The sequence below is a fragment of the Sturnira hondurensis genome, unplaced genomic scaffold (assembly GCF_014824575.4).
Source record: "Sturnira hondurensis isolate 20B ecotype Veracruz unplaced genomic scaffold, ASM1482457v3 Scaffold0013537, whole genome shotgun sequence".
NCBI classification, from domain to species: domain Eukaryota; kingdom Metazoa; phylum Chordata; class Mammalia; order Chiroptera; family Phyllostomidae; genus Sturnira; species Sturnira hondurensis.
The window spans coordinates 1,076,870-1,096,040 of NW_028086168.1; the positions used below are offsets into that span (position 1 = coordinate 1,076,870).

General features: G+C 42.7%; 1 protein-coding gene across 5 annotated transcripts in view; it reads right to left on the minus strand.

The window, feature by feature from the left end:
* MED12L (mediator complex subunit 12L) overlaps positions 1 to 19,171 on the minus strand; it is a 320,705-nt gene that overhangs the window by 266,066 nt on the left and 35,468 nt on the right. For all 5 annotated transcript variants that reach the window (XM_037061801.1, XM_037061803.1, XM_037061804.1 and 2 more), the window contains exons 3-4: positions 15,434 to 15,625; positions 10,632 to 10,791 (exon numbers count right to left, since the gene is read on the minus strand). In XM_037061801.1, coding sequence (XP_036917696.1) covers positions 10,632 to 10,791; positions 15,434 to 15,625 — 352 coding nt within the window. The remainder of the gene's footprint in view (positions 1 to 10,631; positions 10,792 to 15,433; positions 15,626 to 19,171) is intronic.

The following is a 19,171-nucleotide window of genomic DNA, read 5'->3' on the forward strand; positions in this document are numbered from 1 at the left end:
ATAATCCCAGCATGAATAACAGGACATTATTCTTACAAATACTAAACTGGTACACTTAATTAACCCCTTAAACTGGTACACTTAATTAACCCCTACAGCCTTCCACATCTGAGCCCAAGTCATGGGTTTTACTGCCCCAGGAGAGGAAAGCTACAGCAAGACAACAGGCTTGTCTTTAGCAGGAGAGCAGACTTGATGAGACCACGGCTTTGCTTCCCTGTGCAGAGAACATGCCTCTGTGCAGGTGTCAGGGCCAGGCCCCTCCGAGGATCTGGGTGGAGGCGGTGACATGGAGGGGCAGCTGAGGAAAAACTCTGGCTGCCAGCCCCACTGAAGGCTTCACACCTATTTAATTGTTACATCAGACATTTCATTGCCTTCAATCCTCTTCCAGCTCCTGCTACAGTGGACATGGGAAGTCATCTGCAAAGCAAAAATAAACTACACTTCCTTTTTTGTTTACACTGAAATTTCATCCCATAAACGACGTGGTCCGAGTGAAGTCGCTATGGCCCAAGCAGCACTGTGTCCGCTGTTCTGTCTGAAATGCAGGAGCTGCGAGGTCTGTACTCTGGGACGAGCTTTCGACAGCTAACAGCCTTCCATCAGGACACAAATACAAATACGGCGACAGACACTATATTGCCAGACAACCACGTGGCCAAAAGCTAGACCAACAAGTTCTCAGAGACCAAAATGTTTCTTCACTACACAGACCCAGCAGGCCCAGCAGACACATCCCAATATGGAAACAAAGGCAGAGGTTTACTTTTCCAGAAACCAAAGTCTGATGCATGATACACTCATTTAATTAAACCTGTGCACTTGAGCTGTGTTACTCCCATAAAGGCATTCCAACTGGTCACGTACTGACCCTCCGCTAACGTGTTTTCTATCCTGTCTATACATCCCTCGTATTCCTTGAATCCAAAGTAATAGTGACTTGAAATGGGCTTTGGAGCCGCTTCGGTCCAGAGATTTCATTTGGATGAGTCTGCAGATTCTGTCTGTAAATGGCTCTGGAACTTAAGGTACATCTTTTCTAATTGAAAAAAATCTTTTCTATTCATCATGGAATTAACACTCCAGTGCAAAGATCCGACTCTTACAAGTCATTAAAAAGGCAGCAGTTTACAGCCCTTTGAAAGAACAGGCCGCTGTGCGCACAGTGCGGAACGAGTACCAAGTTTCTGAAACACAGAAACACAGACGATGACACACACAAAGAAGACGTCTCACAGACACACAAGAAGCTGCGAACAGCCGCTTCTGCGGGGTGCAGTGGGGAGCCCGGGGCACAGCAGGAGGGAGCGTAGTGAGGCAAGAACTCACTCCGAACCCCTGAACACTCTGTGTTTTGTACCTTGGAGATGTACTGCCTATGAAAAAAACTAAGCCACACAAGAAGCTGTCTTTATATATATATATATATTTATTTTATTTATTTATTTATCTTTAGAGGGGAAGGGAAGGAGAGAGGAAGGAAACATCAATGTATGGTTGCTTCTCGTGCATCCCCTGCAGGGAACTGGCCCCTGCCGGAAACTGGCCTGCAACCCAAGCATGTGTCCTGACTGGGAATCGAACCGTGATCGTCTGGTTCGCAGGCCCGCGCTCAGTCCACAAGAAGCTGTCTTTTAAAAAAATTCTCATATCGAGGCTTTAAGCAACAGACTTGCAAGATGAACAACAAACAAACACTCATTCATTAATCACTGAGCTTTCTGAAGCATTTTTCGTACCTTGCCCAGTACCACTGCCCTGCCCCAGCCTCACAGTCACCCCACACTCCATTCGGGCAGGTTGTAAAGCAAACAGGACCCAGAAACAAGGGCAGGGCACCCAGTTCTTCTACTTCCCGTGGATTTTCTCACCCCAATTTGCAAACTGAGGGTAATCAGCTACCTCAGAGGGATTTGGGGAGAACGGCCCTGAAGGGCTATGAACAGTCTGTAAACCATAAAAGCCACAGGTATTTCTGTAGTAGATGTAGATATTTCCAGGGTACACATACACACATGTACTCACAGTCCTAAAGAGTAAAAACTTACAATACTGAGAATGAAATTTAGTTCTGATTACCATTTTATCATAGAGGATGATCAAGTAATCCAAGCAGTAGTTCCCATTAAACTGAGTAGGAAACAGAGGTAATGTTAAGTGACAACAGGTTCTTAACAGAAAAGTCGAGACTAGATAATTCACGCAAAGCAGCAAGGCCAGAAGAAATGACCGTGGCAAAGACAAAGCAAATGCAGCGCATGCTACAGAGCCATGAGTCTACCCCATTTGCTCTGGGCCTGCCAGGGAAGAAGACAATTAACTTAAGATCAAGAAATACTTTTTTAGATGCAAAAAGAAAACAAAAACAAAAAAAGTTCCCAATTTTTACTTGAAGGCCATATTTCTTTAAGACCCAGCTCATATTTGTCCTCCTTCAAAACAAAAACATCCCCCAATTTTTCCAGTCTCTCCATCATGCCCTATATAATAATGGGGAACTGTGTGCTGTTGCCCTATTTCAGGCATGCATCTTGTCTCCACAAAAACGGGAGCCCCTTAAAGCCAGAGAGCACAGCCCACCTTTAGTTAACTTCTTTATAGCATCTGCCCCAATGCGTAGGAACTCACAAAACCTTTTCTAAAACTGGATCACTCCTGATTCAAGGTAAATATAAGATGTTCTTGAATGTATTTCTCTGAGAAATTCAAAAGCAATCATAGCCAGACATTACCTTTAATTTCATCAAAATTTTAAGTGGCCATGGATACACACACACCCCGCCACCATCACACACGGCATGCTCACAATATCTAGCCATTGCCCAAGAAATGACAGTTTGGGGCACAGCTCAATGGATGCTAAAGCTTTCAGGTGAAAGATGGTGGAGCAACTGGATAGCTGCGGGTGCCAAACTTACCCCACAGGTCCCATTCCTTTTACTGGAGAATGGTTTTTACCAAATAGCCAGAGTTACCTCATCAATTAAAATCTATTTTCATGCCTAAGTTAAGCATGAATTTAAATTACATTTATACAAACACTCTGTCCAATCTTCAGAGTTATCTCTCTTATGACAAATGAGATACAAGAAACACCCTGAAAATGTGGAAGCAATCTTGACTTGAAACTAAAAGCCTGTTGCTGGCATCTAAAAAGTTAGTATGCAGTGTCTTGAAGGACCCAAACTAAAAGTAAGCTGGTTGGCTTAGATAAGAAACCAGACTGTCAATTATGTGTTTAGCAGGCTTTATTTTTGCAGTCCAAATGGCTCAGTGAATATGTCACAAATTAATTACCCACTGTGCAAGACGGGTAGCCGTTTCTGCTTCACCTCTGCGAATGGGGGCGATAAGGACGGTGACTCCAAGAGCACAGTCGACCGAATAAAGTCTCTCATCCAACTGCAACTCCCAACCCAACAAAACCTCAGGGGCACTGAGGATAAACAGACCAGTTCCCTGGGCAGTTTGACCACAAGGCATTTTAAGTTCCTTCTACTCTATCTGTTCCCTCATTGGTGACCTCATACCCATGATACCTCTTGTCACTTTCCACCATACTGAACACTTCACAGTTCCTAGCCAGAGTTTGAGTCGCTCATCTTGCAAAGTCATCTTCCTCTTTCATTTCTATGTGCCCTGGACTGTGCCTGCTCCCATGCACTCATGAGAACAAGAGTCCAAACCACTCCAAGGCGGCCACAGCCCCCAGTTTTGCACCTGTTCCCTGCTGCACCTTTCTCCCTAGTGAGGCTTCTTGTCTCCAGGGACCGTGGCCTGCACCATGCACACCCCCAGCAACCGCGTCGCAGCAGAAGGAAAGAGCAAACACTCTCTAGCGAGTCAACCTGCACCTGTGCCAGGAAGTTACTTCACTCTGAGGCCTCAGTCTCTCACAGTCAAAAGGGAATAATAAAACCTACACTATAAGGCTCTTACATTAATGATTACAGATAATGTTTACAAAGTTCCGAGCACAATGCACAAAATAATTAATAAGTACTGGCTAGTAACAACAGCAGTTGCAATGGCAGCTCTCACATACATTACTGACCATTTACAGTGCTCCGGGCACAGCGCAAAACGCTTTAGAAGCAGTGACTCATTTTATCTTTAAAAGATACTGTCAACGGCCAACCATCCCCACTTTACAGACAAGAAACTGAGGGAGCACTGTAACGACGGCAGCACAGGGCCCTTCCACTGCGCCCATCACCCAGCAGACAGGACTCACAGGCTCTGCTTGAGCAAACAGCCTCTCACCACCACCCACTGGTAACTGATGATCGGACTGAAAAAAAAACAAAACCCTGGCAGTTCCAGTCTTAGTCAAACTGTCTGATGACCCTATTCCTCTTCTGCCAGAAACACGCTTCCCAACACAACACCCCCAACTCTGTCCTCCCGGGAAAAGCCTCCTCCTTCAAACTGTACTCAACCATCACTGACTCTGCAGATCTCCCTGGACTTCCCAAGTTCCTTGGGATGCCCTCTGCATTTTACTCATTTCACTATCAGCCCTAGGGCCAGGGTGTCAAACTCATTTTCACTGGGGGGCCACATCAGCCTCACAGTGACCTTCTAAGGGTCGAATGTAATTTTGGGACCATACAAATGTAATTTCTCCTTAACAGCTAAGCAAGAGCTTGGTGCTGCCACCGGCTGGAAACAAGGTGCCCGGCCAGATAAGACAGGGTAGAGGGTTGGATTCGGCCCACAGGCCTTGTGCTTGCCAGCTGTGCCCTGGGGCATATATCCAAGCAATCCAAATATTAGAGAAGGCAGGAGGAGCTAACACTACATTCTCCCTCTCTGTCCCCACGGACCAGCAGTGTCTGAAGAGGCTGCAGGGCCCTGGCGGACTCGTACACTGAGGGTCCACACACCAGGCACACTTCAGCACCCTCCCCTGCGACACAGGGATCAAGCATCTCTCTCACAACGTCCCAGCATGGTGAATCAGGAAGCAAACGGAGCAGGCACCGAACCTAGCAGACGTCCACTAATGAAATGGGGAACACAGACGGCTCACCACAGTAACCCCGGGACAGCTGGTGAGGGATCGATCACTCTCACACAAGCTGACAGGAAAGCCAGCCTTGGGGTCCAACGGCAAGGGGATGAAGGATCCCTGAGGCTAAAAAGCCCTGTCCAATGACCAAGGGCACTTCCACAGTACAATCAGGAGTGCTTCAATATAGGCTTGCAGGGAGCAGCCTGCTTACCTCAGTGAGGGGGATTCGGTAATCAGTCAAGAAAGGCTCTTACAGAGAGAGCAATAATGGTAGTAAATACCGTAGTTATTATTCACAGGCTCAGCAACAGTGAGACCCCTCACAGGGGGAATTCCTACAAATAAATGTACAGAGTTCTGTATTATCTGCTATAAAGACATGTTCGAAAACTTTTTTTAGTCATGTAACCATACGTTTTACTTTTTTATTTTAACTATTAGCTAGACCATTTTAAATGCTTTTCTCTGGTAAGCCCAAAATATTTAAGACGGCTAAGCATCCTTGTTCAGTTAAAAGCTGAATAGCATTCAACCCTAAAAAACATCGGAAACTAACGCTGTCTTTTGCCCGGTGTGCTTTCCCTCCAGCCCGGAACACTCACCAGCGTGGCAGCATCTTCTGCATGACAGCACCTATGTCTTTTGTATTTTGGTTTTTAGGTCTCATAAGGACTAAAAATTACAACCTCTTCCTCCAAGCTCCCCTAATTCACCTCTATTTTAAAATCTCTGCCCAGATGTTACACTTATCCAAGTCAAGTATTTCTTTGCCCTCCTTGAAATGACACATGAAACCTCACTGGAAAGCCCAGGGCCCCTCCCTCCGCTCCCTCTTGGGGACACACTACTGGGTACACCTCTGCTGGCTGCAAGCCCCCAGGTTAGCAACTCATTTAATCTGCATTTTACATCTGTAACTCTACACAACTGGAGTGAGCATCTCTATGCTGCTATGTTTAAAGAATTCACACACCAGCGCCTGCACCCTCATTGCTGTTAGTGGATTTAACTTTAGAAAAACTCCCTTCAATAAAATCAAACAGCAGTGCTATTCTATAACACTGTTCTAACTCTGAACGTGGGAACTGAAAATAAAGCATATGTTTCTATTACAAAGAAATAAAGGCCATTTCTACTAAAAAAAAAAAAAAAAACCCTTTATAAATGGTAAGAAAAAACATCAAGACAACCTAGACATAAAACCAACACCGGAAAAGGGTGACGCCTGGTAGTCAATCTTGCCTCAAACGTGTTGAATGATTCTTTTCACTATCAAAGCCTGAACGCAGAACCTATTACTCCAAGTTAATCTTCTGAAATGTATGCAATTTAATCCAATTCAGCACATATATATGTGTGTACTTGCTTGGCTGTATTGCTTGCTTGGAGTGGTAAACTTGCTATATTACGGCTGTGTCTGCACAGCCAAATGCTTCCAAATGTACTGCACAATCTGCTTAAAGAGGCTGAGGAAGGTGCTGAAGACAAGGCAGAAAATGCGAGGTTAGGAGTGCAGCAGGGTGACAGTAAACCAAGATCAAAAATTTGGAAACATGTTCTTTCCGCACAGTGGAGATAGGATGCTCATTTGCACTTCAAGAACACATGTCAGAACAGAGATACACGGGATACTAACATAATTAAATTACTTACCAGTTACAAAGCACAAAACAGTAACTTTGCAGTAGAGAAATCCAGCAGGCACCATCTTACCCAAATGACCCAAGTGCACCCACCATTGTCAAGACCATGTGACATGATGCACTGAGACAGTCACAGCCTCCTGGTCTTCCCACCAAAGTGCATCACCCGGATCCAGTCATGAGGTGCTGGACAGACGCCATCAAGGGACAAAATAACTCGTCTGTCCTCTTCAAAAATACCAAGGTCAAGAAAAAGGCTGGAGAACTGCTCCAGATTTTAGAAGACTGAACGACATGGCAATTAAAGGCAACAAGGACTGTGGGTCAGGGCTGAGAAGACTCTGGGTCAGGGCTGAGAAGAGACAAGTACTCTGCCTGCAACCCCCCAGACACGCAGTGGCAGACCAAGGCAGGCAAAACCCAAAGCTCTCTGCAGGACGTGAGGCCTGACAGGCCAGGGTTGAACTCCTGACCTCATGCATTTTAAAAATATTTTTAGTTTTAGCCTTAAACATTTTTTAAGTCAAAGCTTTTATTCTCTGCCATGGGAAGTTGATACACACTTAACCTTTGTAGACTGAAAATTCATACTTTTTAATACACATGAATAACCATAAAGACCTATAAACTGTAACACTTTGTAAATGTGTTTACACATTTACACTAACATGAATCAAAAAACAAACTCATGTTACATGGTTTATGGAAAAATAAAAAAGCTAGTGGGTAAGCCTAATCAACCATCCATTATAGATATACAAATAATAGAAATTTTAGCTTTGTGGGCATAGGAAATAATCCCACGAAAAAACCAACTGGTTATACTAGTAAGAAAATGAATGGTAAATGTAATGAATCTAACAAAAAGTGCATGATGTTCTTAACTAAAAATTGGAGCTAGGCTTGCCTATGTTTACTTGGTAGAGGAAATCATACAGTCCCAGTGACACACTCATATCTGAGATTCCTAAAACTCCACATATTCTTGCAAATGATGAGGGTCTATCAAACTTTTATTTATCCTAAAATATACATTTCATTTGGCAGAATCATTCCTGCATGACCATCCTTTTTTGTCTTTCTGTGACAGTTAAAATCAGATTCAACTAAGCACCAAGGAAAACACTGAGAGAAACAAGTTACCAAAAAAAAAAAAAAGAAAAAAGAATCTAGGGGATGGAGGAGTAGACTCTCCATTATAGCTGCTGATGCTGGAAGATCCCAGGATTATGAATTGAGGTAAATTTTTTTAAAAAATGCATGCACACATGCACACAAATGCTTCAGGCCTAAGTATCCATTTATTTATCTTAAAAATTACTGAGCACCTTCCATATGCCACACATTGTCCTAGGAGACCCAGCATGCACACAGCCTGACATTTCTCATGGAGAAATATTATAGCTGAGAGTGGAGATAAGTGATCGTAAATTAATTTTAAATATAACATGAGGCAGTATTAAGAGCTATGACAAAAAATAAAGCAGGACAAGACGACAAAGTGACAGGGAGATAGCCAGGTCTGAGAAGGCTTCTCTCAGAGTGCAGGAGTGCCCTCGGAGCTGCCAGCAGTGGGCGGAGGGAGCAGGCCAGGTGGGGAACATCTGTGGGTGGGAGAGAGAAAGGTCCTGCAGGTCAAGGCCCTGAGGTCCCAGTGTGTGCAGGCCCCTGGTGTCCGGCTGACATAGACATCTGATTGAGACAGGGAGCCAGGAGAGGATTCCCAGCACAGGAGTACAGCATCATTTATGTTTTGGCTACAAAGTAGAAAGCTATCATTAGAAAAGCAAGAACAAAAACAAGATCAGCTGGAGGCCCTACAACAGCGCAGGCAAAGGTGGAGGCGGGGTGGGTTGGGGCCAGGATAGCAGCTGTGGAAGGAGGAATACATTGTCAAATTCTGATGACACTTCGAAAGAAACCTGACAGGACTGCTGAGAAACTGAATATGGTGTTTTGATAGAAAGATAAAAGCCCAGAATGACAATACAGCTTTTACCTTTATCCACCGGTGACTACAAATACATCTACTAACAAAGAGAAGCCTGAGGAAGGAGCAAGTGTAAGGATGGTGAGAAGACTCTGATTTGATATACTTCATTCAGGTTTAAGGTGCCTATTAGTCATAAAAGTAGAGGTGGCTAGTGAGTGACCAGATATGCAAGTTCTGTGGAGAAGTATTAATAAATGCAACGCTGCCCTGGCTGGTGAGGTTTGGGGGATTCCCAATCAGGGCACGTGCCTGGGTTGCGACCCAGGTCCCCTGTAGGGACTAGTGTGTGAAAGGCAACCACACATTGACGTCTCTCTCCCTCTCATTCTCGTTCCCTTCCCCTCTCTCTAAAAGTAAATAAATAAAATCTTTTCCAAAAATAAGTAAATAAATGCAATAGATAAACAGAGACGCAAATACAGAATTAAGAACTGTACGTGTGTGTGTGTGCACAGACACACAACGAATGAAGGAAAGTCCCAGAAGGAAAATAGACACAGGAGCAGAGAAACTGGGACACTGTTTCCACTTCAGAACGATCTGAAAACAAGGTAAAGAGAATGCACTGCTTTGGGGGCATTCCTTTTGTTTCCCCCCAATAAAATAATAAGCTGATGAAAAAAATTAAACTCAGAAGCACAGAGTTAACTGAAGTCTGTGAAAACAACCGTCAAAGACAACCCCCGTTGACTGCGAATCATTTCCTCCCAGCCTCCCCCCCTAGACACTCACACCCAGACACAGCACAGTGTTTTGAAGTACAGTTCACTTCTGCCTATTTTAACACACACGCAACAGGCTGAACTCAAAAGTGACAGCCATAAAATTCCTTTTCGTTTTATTTTGTTTTGAATTTGTTTTCGTGTTTTTAGTGCCACTGACCAGGACCCTGCCTGGCACCTGAGGACACCTGCACTTTCGGTCCCTGCTTCCCGGAGCGTCACAGTTGGGGCTCCCTGACAAAATCAGCAGCATGTTTTCATTTCATAAAGAGTCACTCGTAAACCTCATTTTTAAAGAGACGTATCTGTATGTACTTCTCTGTGCACATTTCTAATGTAGTACAAGCCGTTTATAAAGCAGGTTTTAGCACCACCTCAAGGAGTCGCTGTCTAGTTACCGAAAGAGTGAGACTCTGACTAAAAATACTTTCCCTCCAGTTCATTCAATAAACACCTGCCATGAGCAAGGGCGCATGTGTGTGTGTATAGGGGGAATGACAGCCACAACATTTTTAAAGATAATTTCAGTTAGCGAAAGACGCGGTGAATAAAATCGCAACACATGAGACACAATTGGAGGAAGGCGAGAAAGAGAGGAGGTGCCACCAAGCTAGGTGTCCAGAGAAAAACCTGCCGAGGAAATGACACAGGAGCCAAAGGCTCGGTGAAGAGAAGAGGTACACAAGCATCCTGAAGAGCAGCCCACGTCCAGGGAGGGGAAACGCAGGAGCCCTGAGAAGGAAAGGAGCACGGCCGCGAGAGGACGGAAGGAAGGCGATCTGGCCAGACGTCTTAGGAAGACGGGGCAAACCATGGATGCCCTGGACGGCCACAGCAGAGTCTGGACACGCATTCCAACTGTCATAAGAAACTACCGTACAGTCATAAATAGGGATATGAAATGACCTGATTCAGGTTTAGTGATCAGTGTGGCAATCGCTTAAGGGGACAAGTAAAAGCAGGGAGACCAATTAGGAAACTGTATCCAGCTAAGAGACGCCAGCGGCTAAAACCAGCATGTCAGTAATTGTAGTGCTGGATGTATCTGAGGTAATATAGATAGAGCTTGCTGATTGAATCCGGATTCTGGGACTGGGTAAACAAGGACCAGCCTCTCTAGCCACACCATACAACTCTTAGCTGTACCATGAACTTCGTCAGTACTCACCTTGCTGGGCTGCATCCAGAGGGTGCAGACAACAATTACGTGCAAGATCAATAACGAAACATACAATGTATCATACTCTCTCACTTACCCAAATTGGGATCAGTAGCCTGGCGTTTCTTAATTTTCGCTTCGGAAATAGCAGAATAATAGGCACAAGTCATCTTGATTAGCCACGTTGCTCGAACCATGGGCACTGAGTATTTAGCTAAATAGGCAAAAACATCTTCTTTTTTACTGAGGATGGGAACCTAAAAAGAAATAACGTTTATAATAATCACATACTATGTTCACCATTAGGCAAAAGAAAGAGCCTATAAGTTCCTCCTGGTTATAAGAAAGTATACCCTTTTTTAAAACGTATATCTTTAATGGATTTTAAGCCAATTTTCACTAAGAAAAAAATAACTAAAACCATGTTGAACACACTGGCGACACAAATCATCAGCTGCACTGTAACTAAAAAATTATCTGTGCCCTAACTGCTGTGGCTCAGTGGGCTGGGCATCATCCCACAAATCGAAGATCACCAGTTCGATTCCCAGTCAGCGCACACGCCTGGGTTGTGAGACAGGTCCCCAGTTGGAGATGTAGGAGAGGCAGCCAATCAATGTTTCTCTCCCCCTCTTTCTTTCTCCCTCCCCCTCTCACTCTGAAAAATAAATAAATAATTTTAAAACTTTAAAAAATGATTTGCAAATTTCCAGATGCTCAAAGCTACTCATCATATCAACAAATTAGGAAAAATAACTTCATGACAACCCTGTGTGTTTATCTCAAAATTGGAACAGACAGGGCAAGTGAAAAAAATTGCCCCCAACCCTACATTTTATCCAAGAACACTTTTTTGTATAAAGCTTTTTAAATGTACCATTTCATAAAAATTAACAATTTCCACAAAGCTTTGAAAAGTGCCTTTAGCCAAAAATTTAAAATAGAGGCTAAAATAACTGATCAGTGAATCTGCCTAATAAACACTGAGCTAGAAATAGCTTGGGTAATTAATTCACTGATGGAAAGTAGACACTTGGGGCAGTTAATTATTTCCTCCAGACCACAAAGGTACTATTTAGCAAATTAGTATCCCCATGCACCACCAAATGGTTTGAAAGAGTTAATTCACTCTTGTAGAATGCCGCATAAATACCCAGGACTGGCCCACCCATCTACATAAAATCTACTGCCGAACACAGAGGAGCAGTGGACGGAGTCTGGCCGCTCGGTGGCAGCAGGACCAGAGCAGTGACACGGAGAGGCAGGCACACTCCTCACAGGAGGCACCTGCCAGTTTAGTTAAACCCACCCTGCCAGGCTCTTCACCCGTGATCCCGCTAAGACCGGGCCCACCTCTCTGAGAGGTTGGAAGGGTAAAGCAGAAGAATTACATGTTCAGCAAAAGAATCAACATTATAACAATTTTGTTTTGTTACCAGTTCTGAAGATTTTCCCTGGACAGCCACTATTTTGAAGCCATGGGCTTAACCCTTTCCTGAAAGGGTCATAACCCCCACAACCACTGGAGTCTAGAGGCCCGGTCTCCATGCCCCACGCTCCCGTCTGATTCTGGGTTGGGAATCAAGGCTTCGGACCAGCTAATTGACCCACATAGCACAGCATTTTTCTCTTAGTTAACCAAATCCTTCTTCAGTCAGTGGATTTTTTCCATAATACACATGTCATAAATTGGACTATTCACATACATGGTCCAAAGTGTGATCCCAGAATTAAAAGTCCTTTTTATAAAACAAAGCGAAATCACCTGATTTCACTTGAAATCATCTGGTTCTTATAAAAGTAACATCGAGCTGCTCCAATACTGAAGGAAAAGCTAGCTGGCTGCAACGTCAAGATCCAGGGTGTCGATATAACGTGCATTATGGACACTGTAATAGACTTTTGATCCTATATAGTCCCCGCCGTGGGTGCAGACTTCAGAACCAATCTCCTGTGACAGGGGCAACCACAACCGTCCAGACCTGACTGAAAGGGAGATGAACCACACGGGCCAAAGCTGCAAGGCTTCCTTTCTGCAGACAGCGATACATTTTCACAAGAAAACTTCTTGAAAATTGAGCTTACAAGGCACAGGTCTCATGAAGCACAAGCCCCTGGGTTTACTATCTTTTGAGCCAAGGACAAGAGAAGCACAGGCTTAAACACTCAGTTCCAGCCCTACTCTGCTGCTTTTCTTTTCACTCAGATCATACAGTTTGGTGTCGGGGAGTCAATTTCCACCACTGCCAAGGGGAGGTTGCCTCTTCATCAGACACACCATAAAATTATAATGCCAGGGCCTAAAAAGTTGGCAAATGCAAAAAAGGGAAGTTAGCATCTCCAAAGAAATATTACTAATAGTATCTTTTACAAATGCCTAAAGGATTTCTTTTGAAAAGCAATTGGCAGGAGGAAACAAAAAACCCCCTGAACACGTGAAATGTTCAGATGAAACAGCAAACAAACCTGAGCCATAGACCTTGCGGTGACAGCAGAAGGCAAACCTCCAGCTTAGCTCTCCGCTCCTGTGGCAGAGACCTAAGAAGGGGCTCGCTCAAGCCAGGGGCTTTAGAATTAAGCAGAACACATGTGAAGAAAGTTATTTGATCACAGAAAAGACACGTATCGATGGTTTTGTGAAATTTCCACTTAGGGCAAGTCTACAGTTGGAAAAGGAAAACACATTTACCCTGACTGTAGTACAACTTCCTTACAGTGGTGGGTTCTATTTTCAGCAGAGAATCCATTTGCCTTTAACTTGTAGCTCAACACAGGCAATCACTGGCAGCTGTTTGGTATCTAATCAGGACAGAGCTTCGTGTAAGTACCAAGAGAAAACTCAGACACCTAGCACATGATCCTTCTCCATCCTCGAGTCACCATGCCCCCTGGGTGCACATCACAGCAGCGTCCCCTGTCCACTGAGCACTGGCACAGGCAAAAGGAAGCCCCACAGGCCACAGTAATCAGTCACCTCAAGTGAACACGTGACAACCAGTGAACTGTTCAAGAGCTAGAAGGATATCCCTAAGGGCCAGAAGTCTCCTTTCCCAAATCCAGCCATGACACTGATTAAAAAAGGCCCTTTGCAGGCCACTGTTCACCCCTCCTGGCTACATGCTTGGGGTGCTGTGGAAACCCGACCCATTCCATACTGGAAACGATTCTGAATCCTCGTTCAGAGCTGGAAGATGACTAGGGAGCTCAGCAGGGAAATGCAGATCTTCTGCATTAAGCCATCTCACAGAAAAATACCAGAAATTAAAGAAGTATTTAAACTCTAATTTGAAGAACATGCGAGAATGCAATCTTATACCCAACTCAGAAAGGTTTCACCATCTCAAGAAGATGATATGCTGAAGAGGTGAGATGTGGGGAACAAGCTTTCGAAACACCCAAGAAATGAGTGCTTCAAAGTACAGACAATGGTTGTATGAAGAATATATCTTTAACTGTGCAAAACAATTAATGTCAGGGCTTACCTGAGGAACACCTGACTTGGCCAGAGGCAGCTCCTAATAAAGAGAGAAGAACAACAGCTAACACACCACACGGTAATTCATCTCCCGCCTGAAAGATGAGACCCCTACACCCCTAAAGCAAGGACATCAACTCCTCACCAGCCTTCCCTTTCAGGAATATCCACAAAATACATTCCAAAAGCTTTTTAAAAAGAAACCCTAAAAGCAAAGTTGTCAGGTTGGCCCCATGGGAGCTGAAGGCACTAAGCCGCAGGGACGGTGTGGACTATATGGTTAGAAAGCCAATGAATAGCAAAGGCCGCCCTCTGACTTGCATGGCCCTTGAGTACCATCACGGGCCATGGCGGGCCCACAGGGTACATGTTCCTCCCTGGGAAAGAAACGCCACATGGCTCAGCCTGTTCTAAGACAGAGGCACTACCTGAGTAGAAAGAGGTGGGTATGCTGACTGCTGTGCTTTTCAGTGACTTGGTTGCCACTGAAATCTACGAAAGGCAACACAATGCTATGACACTAAGGCAAAATAAAGGCACTGGGAGCTATGTGTACTCTTTTCAAAGAGCTGCTTTAGAAAACAAACAAGCAACTACACAAAGGAGCTCTCCCCTGAACTGGGCCTGCACCAAGCCGAACAGTGAAAACCTAGTATCAGGAACAGCAGACGGGCACCCCTAAAACTGAAGGGTTTCAGGGGAGATGAGAAAGACCCGTAGGATTACTTGAAAGGTCGGCAAGAAGTTAGAGATCAAGACAAACAGGGAGGTTTCTAGCTCTCTGAATTTCAAAAGACATTTCATATTGTTAAGACTGTTGAATCTATATATTATTTCCCACTTAAGGCAAAAGACCAAAGGCAAAGGTTTTATAAGAACCCTCCCTCCCACCCACCATACACCCTGCCAAAAAAAAAAAAGCCAGGGGCTATAAGTAAGCCAGTCCATTTTGCTCTAAAACTTTTTCAAACAAGTTTTTCAAACACACACAGAATCACTACCACTATCTTTAACCTATTTGTTAGAAAGGAGACAGCTTAAAGCATTTGAATGGTCACTCTTTGAGGCAAGGAAGTAACATCAAAGCAAAGATTTCTCCACAACACACTTTGGACATCCCAGGCTAAGAAAACTGAGTATAATAGAGTCACATTGCCTGTTTTTGATTTAAAAACCTGTCTACCTAAAGCCACATGAGCTGCTTCCTGCACAGAATGTTTAGGTCTACAAACGTCCTAGGCACCACATGCCATCAAAATAAAGAGGAAAACAGCATATGTACGGCACACACCTGGTGCAGTGTACCTGCACTGAGGCTCTGAGTCTGGGAGAGAACTGGGGCGAGGAAACATATTCTTGAATGTTATTTCAAATCTTCATTTCTGTAATACCATAATTAAAACAATGTAAGAAAAACCTAATACCTTTTTTGCCAAAATAGCAAGTGGTTTATTTCCTGCTAAGTCAGAGAACCAACTATGAATTGCACTCTGCGATCGAGCAGTAACCAGCCAATAATTATCTTTCGCATTAACTTGTGGCTTCTTCTTCCCGGTGTCCTGGAAAGTGTTCAGCTTCAATTTCTCAGCTAATATGCTGCTAAAATACGCTCCAATCTGAGGAAACAAAAGAGAAAAAGTTTGAAGACAGTAAGTACGTTAGTAATGTATATTAGCATTTTATTTTTATCATTTTAATCAAAAATCTTCCAACAGCCCAACAGAACATAAAATGGCAATTTCGGTTCTAGAAATCAAGAGTTGTGACTTCCTTGTGTTAACATAATGCAAAACCTCCCACAGTGCCTTTGTTCTACTGTTAACAAGTAGTTCAAGAAAAGATGAAGAGCCTTTGGAAATCTCTGGTAAAGTGAAATTAACTACATCCTAAATAAATGTCAAGAAAATGGGTTCTGCTTTAATCTTTGGCTGTACTTCCCTTGTCCATATCACACACTCATTTGGAGAGAGTCTTTTCCCTGAGAAGTGTCACAGAGAAAGCCTAAGTAGCCAATCACACTGTAATCATTCTTTTTCTTGTTTCCTCTTAATAGCATGTATTTTTGGAAAGGAAACTCTGTATTTACATTCAGCGCTTTTTAAAAAGAGTCTAGAGAAATTTAACTTATTTAAATGGAAAATTAAAAGAGTCCATTAAATTAAGTATTCAACATTTTTGACTGGGCTGCCAATTTCATGAGTACAAGTGTTTCAAGAGAAAGCCACTGTTACCTGCTCTAAATGGAACAAGGCACTACAGGAGACAAAGGAAGGAGAAAGACAACAAAGAAGATAAAGTAGTATCTAAAAGTTAAGTAAATCCACAAAAAACCTCTTGGAATTTCTGAATCCTATCAAAGGATCACATTTCATTCCCTGGGAATTCTTTAATACGCAAGTTTATCAGTAATAGTTCCTAGTAAATGTAACCTCCAATAAGGTTAGCAGACAGTAGTAACCATGATTAAAACAAAATACCTGCTCTGGTGAAGCAAAATATTGGGTTGGCCAAAAAGTCCATCTAGTTTTTTCCGTAAAATAAAAGACATGTTTTTCATTTTCACCACTAACTATTGATTTGGATATTTTGAGTATGTCGGCTGTCTTCTGCTATTGGCTTCTAGTGGGTAGAGAGAGGCCAGGAGTGCTGGTGAACATCTTTCAATGCATAAGACAGCCCAACAGTAAAGAACTATTTGGCCAAAATGTCAATGGTACCAAGAAACTTCACAAACCACTTTTGACACGTTTGATCAATCACAGCACCTTCTCCATACACCACACAAATCTTTGTTTATGTTTCAGTTGCATTTTTACCTTTCTTAAAATAATAAAGCATAATATGCCAAAAATGTATATTTTTCCATCTTCAAATATTAAAATGGCTGCACAAAAATTAACTGATTTTGTTTTTTTCTAATGCACACTGATATGACAGCTGTTGAAATACAATCTAATAAAACTGTTTCGAAAGAAGTTAAAGACAACTAAACAATATTAGAGCTGTGGTACAGAAAAAACTAAACAGACTTTTTGGCCAACCCAATAAGAATCACTACTTAGTTAATGGTCATAAGTCAAACAATTGGTCTATAGGTTAAAACAGTTGTAAGCAACTAGCCAAGTTTAGTATCTACCAGGGTGAAAAGCTAGTGCTGAAGAAAAGAATTTCTAATGTGCCTTGTAGTTCCTTAATCTTTGTGATTAACATACAATAAAAGGAAGTGTTTTTGCTGTGTTGATGCAAAATGGTAATACAAATTAGAGTAATTACCAAAAAAGTCTAAGCTTTACTTTAAAAAAAAAACCTTCATAGTTTTTAAGCAAATATTTACATAATGCCCAAACAGATTATATAATAAATAAATGTAAAAATTTAACAAAGAAAAAAGTTGATTTAAAAATAAGCCACTAATAGTAACAAATTGTCTAATTTTACATTTCTCAATCAATGTTTGGTCTTTGAATGAAGGGCCCAAAACACCTACTTATGCAAATTGTTTTACATTTATTGGCAATTATGTATGAGCAGTTTAATCATACAAAGGCATAAATTATTACTTTACAAAACCAGTCTGAGAAACCTGTTTTACAATTATACTCTCTTCCATACCCTTGCCCGCAGTGGAGCATGGTGGCTGTATATACGTTTTACTGCCTAACGAGCCTGGTGAACAACCACACACTGGAAACGGTGGGAAACTGTGGAACTTCTTTAGAAATTCCCAAAAGAAGTGAGAGAATAAAATGCACAGTAGGACTCAAAAAAAAAACCAAACATAGTCACACATTTAATTTTATTGTAACAGTAACATGTTCACATTATTCCAAAATCAAAAACAAAGGAAAGAGCCTCATCCCCAAGTCCCAATGCCAACCACCAAGCAACCAACTCTGATTAGTTTCTCATGGCTTTCCAGCGTTACTTTGTGTGAATACATGCAAACACGAGAATTATTGTTTCCTTTCCTGTATGCAAACCTTCCTCTGGACAACTAGTAAGTGCCTGAGAGCCTTTCACAGCAGTGCCCTCGTCCACGTTTACAGACACATAGTAACACACTGTGTGTAGATGGTCATTTTATGGCATCAAGCACCGGCGTTAATGGACACTGGGGGCATTCATTCCAAACTTGCTACTACAAATTCCCTTAAAATGAACAGCCTTCCCTACTTATTATTTCATACATGTGCAGCTATAGCTTTCAGATAAATTTTCAGAATACAGATTTTATGATTCTTTAATTTTAATCAATATTGTTAAATTGCCCTCCTTAAGGTTTATACCAATTTGTACTCTCTCAGACAAGGTATGAAAGATAAGGTTTAATTTAAAACCTGTTTCCATCCATGCAGAGCTATTTTAAAAATCACTTATTCAATAAGAAAATGGAGCAAGTTGAGGGGCTACACTCTATAGCTTACATATTCAATATTTATAAGATTAAATTCCCTCAGAAGGTTTGTTTCTTGAGTAAATGTCACAGGAGGGTGATAGTAGAACTTACTTCTAATGGGTGATAGTTCTATTGTTATTTAAATTGACATAAGACTCGATACAACTGAGAACTATTTGGCAGTTCACATGAAGGGACAAAGCATTCATATTCTCTGCTCTGAAGCTCTGACAGTCTTCAAAAACGGGGCCTTTAACAAAGAGGTAATTAAGGTTAAATGAGGTCACAGGTTAAATGAGGTCTCAGGTTAAATGAGGTCACAGGTCAAATGGGGTCACAGGGTGGCGCCCTCAAGACTGGGGTCACTGCGGGAAGGGGAAGAAACAGCAGAGATGCAAGCGGGCCAACATGCATGGGCACAAAGAAAGAATGCCCGTCGAGAGGGCGGTGTGTGCCCACCACGGAGACAGGCCTCCGGGGACACCAGACCTGCTGACACTCTGATCTTGGGCTTCCAGCCTCTGGAACTGTGAGAAAACACACTATCCCAGAAAATCAAATTTCTGTCCTTTCAGCCACCCAGTCTGTGGCATTTTGTTACGGCAGCTCTGGAAGAGTAACGCACCTTCTCAGGAAGCTTTCTTCCAGGAATTTATCCTAAGGGACAAAAGCTCTATGTTCAGCTATGACTCCAACCTCTTTATTAACAACCGTAAAAAACTGGCAACAGCTAATTGTTATAGTTTTGGTCCATTTTAGTACATAA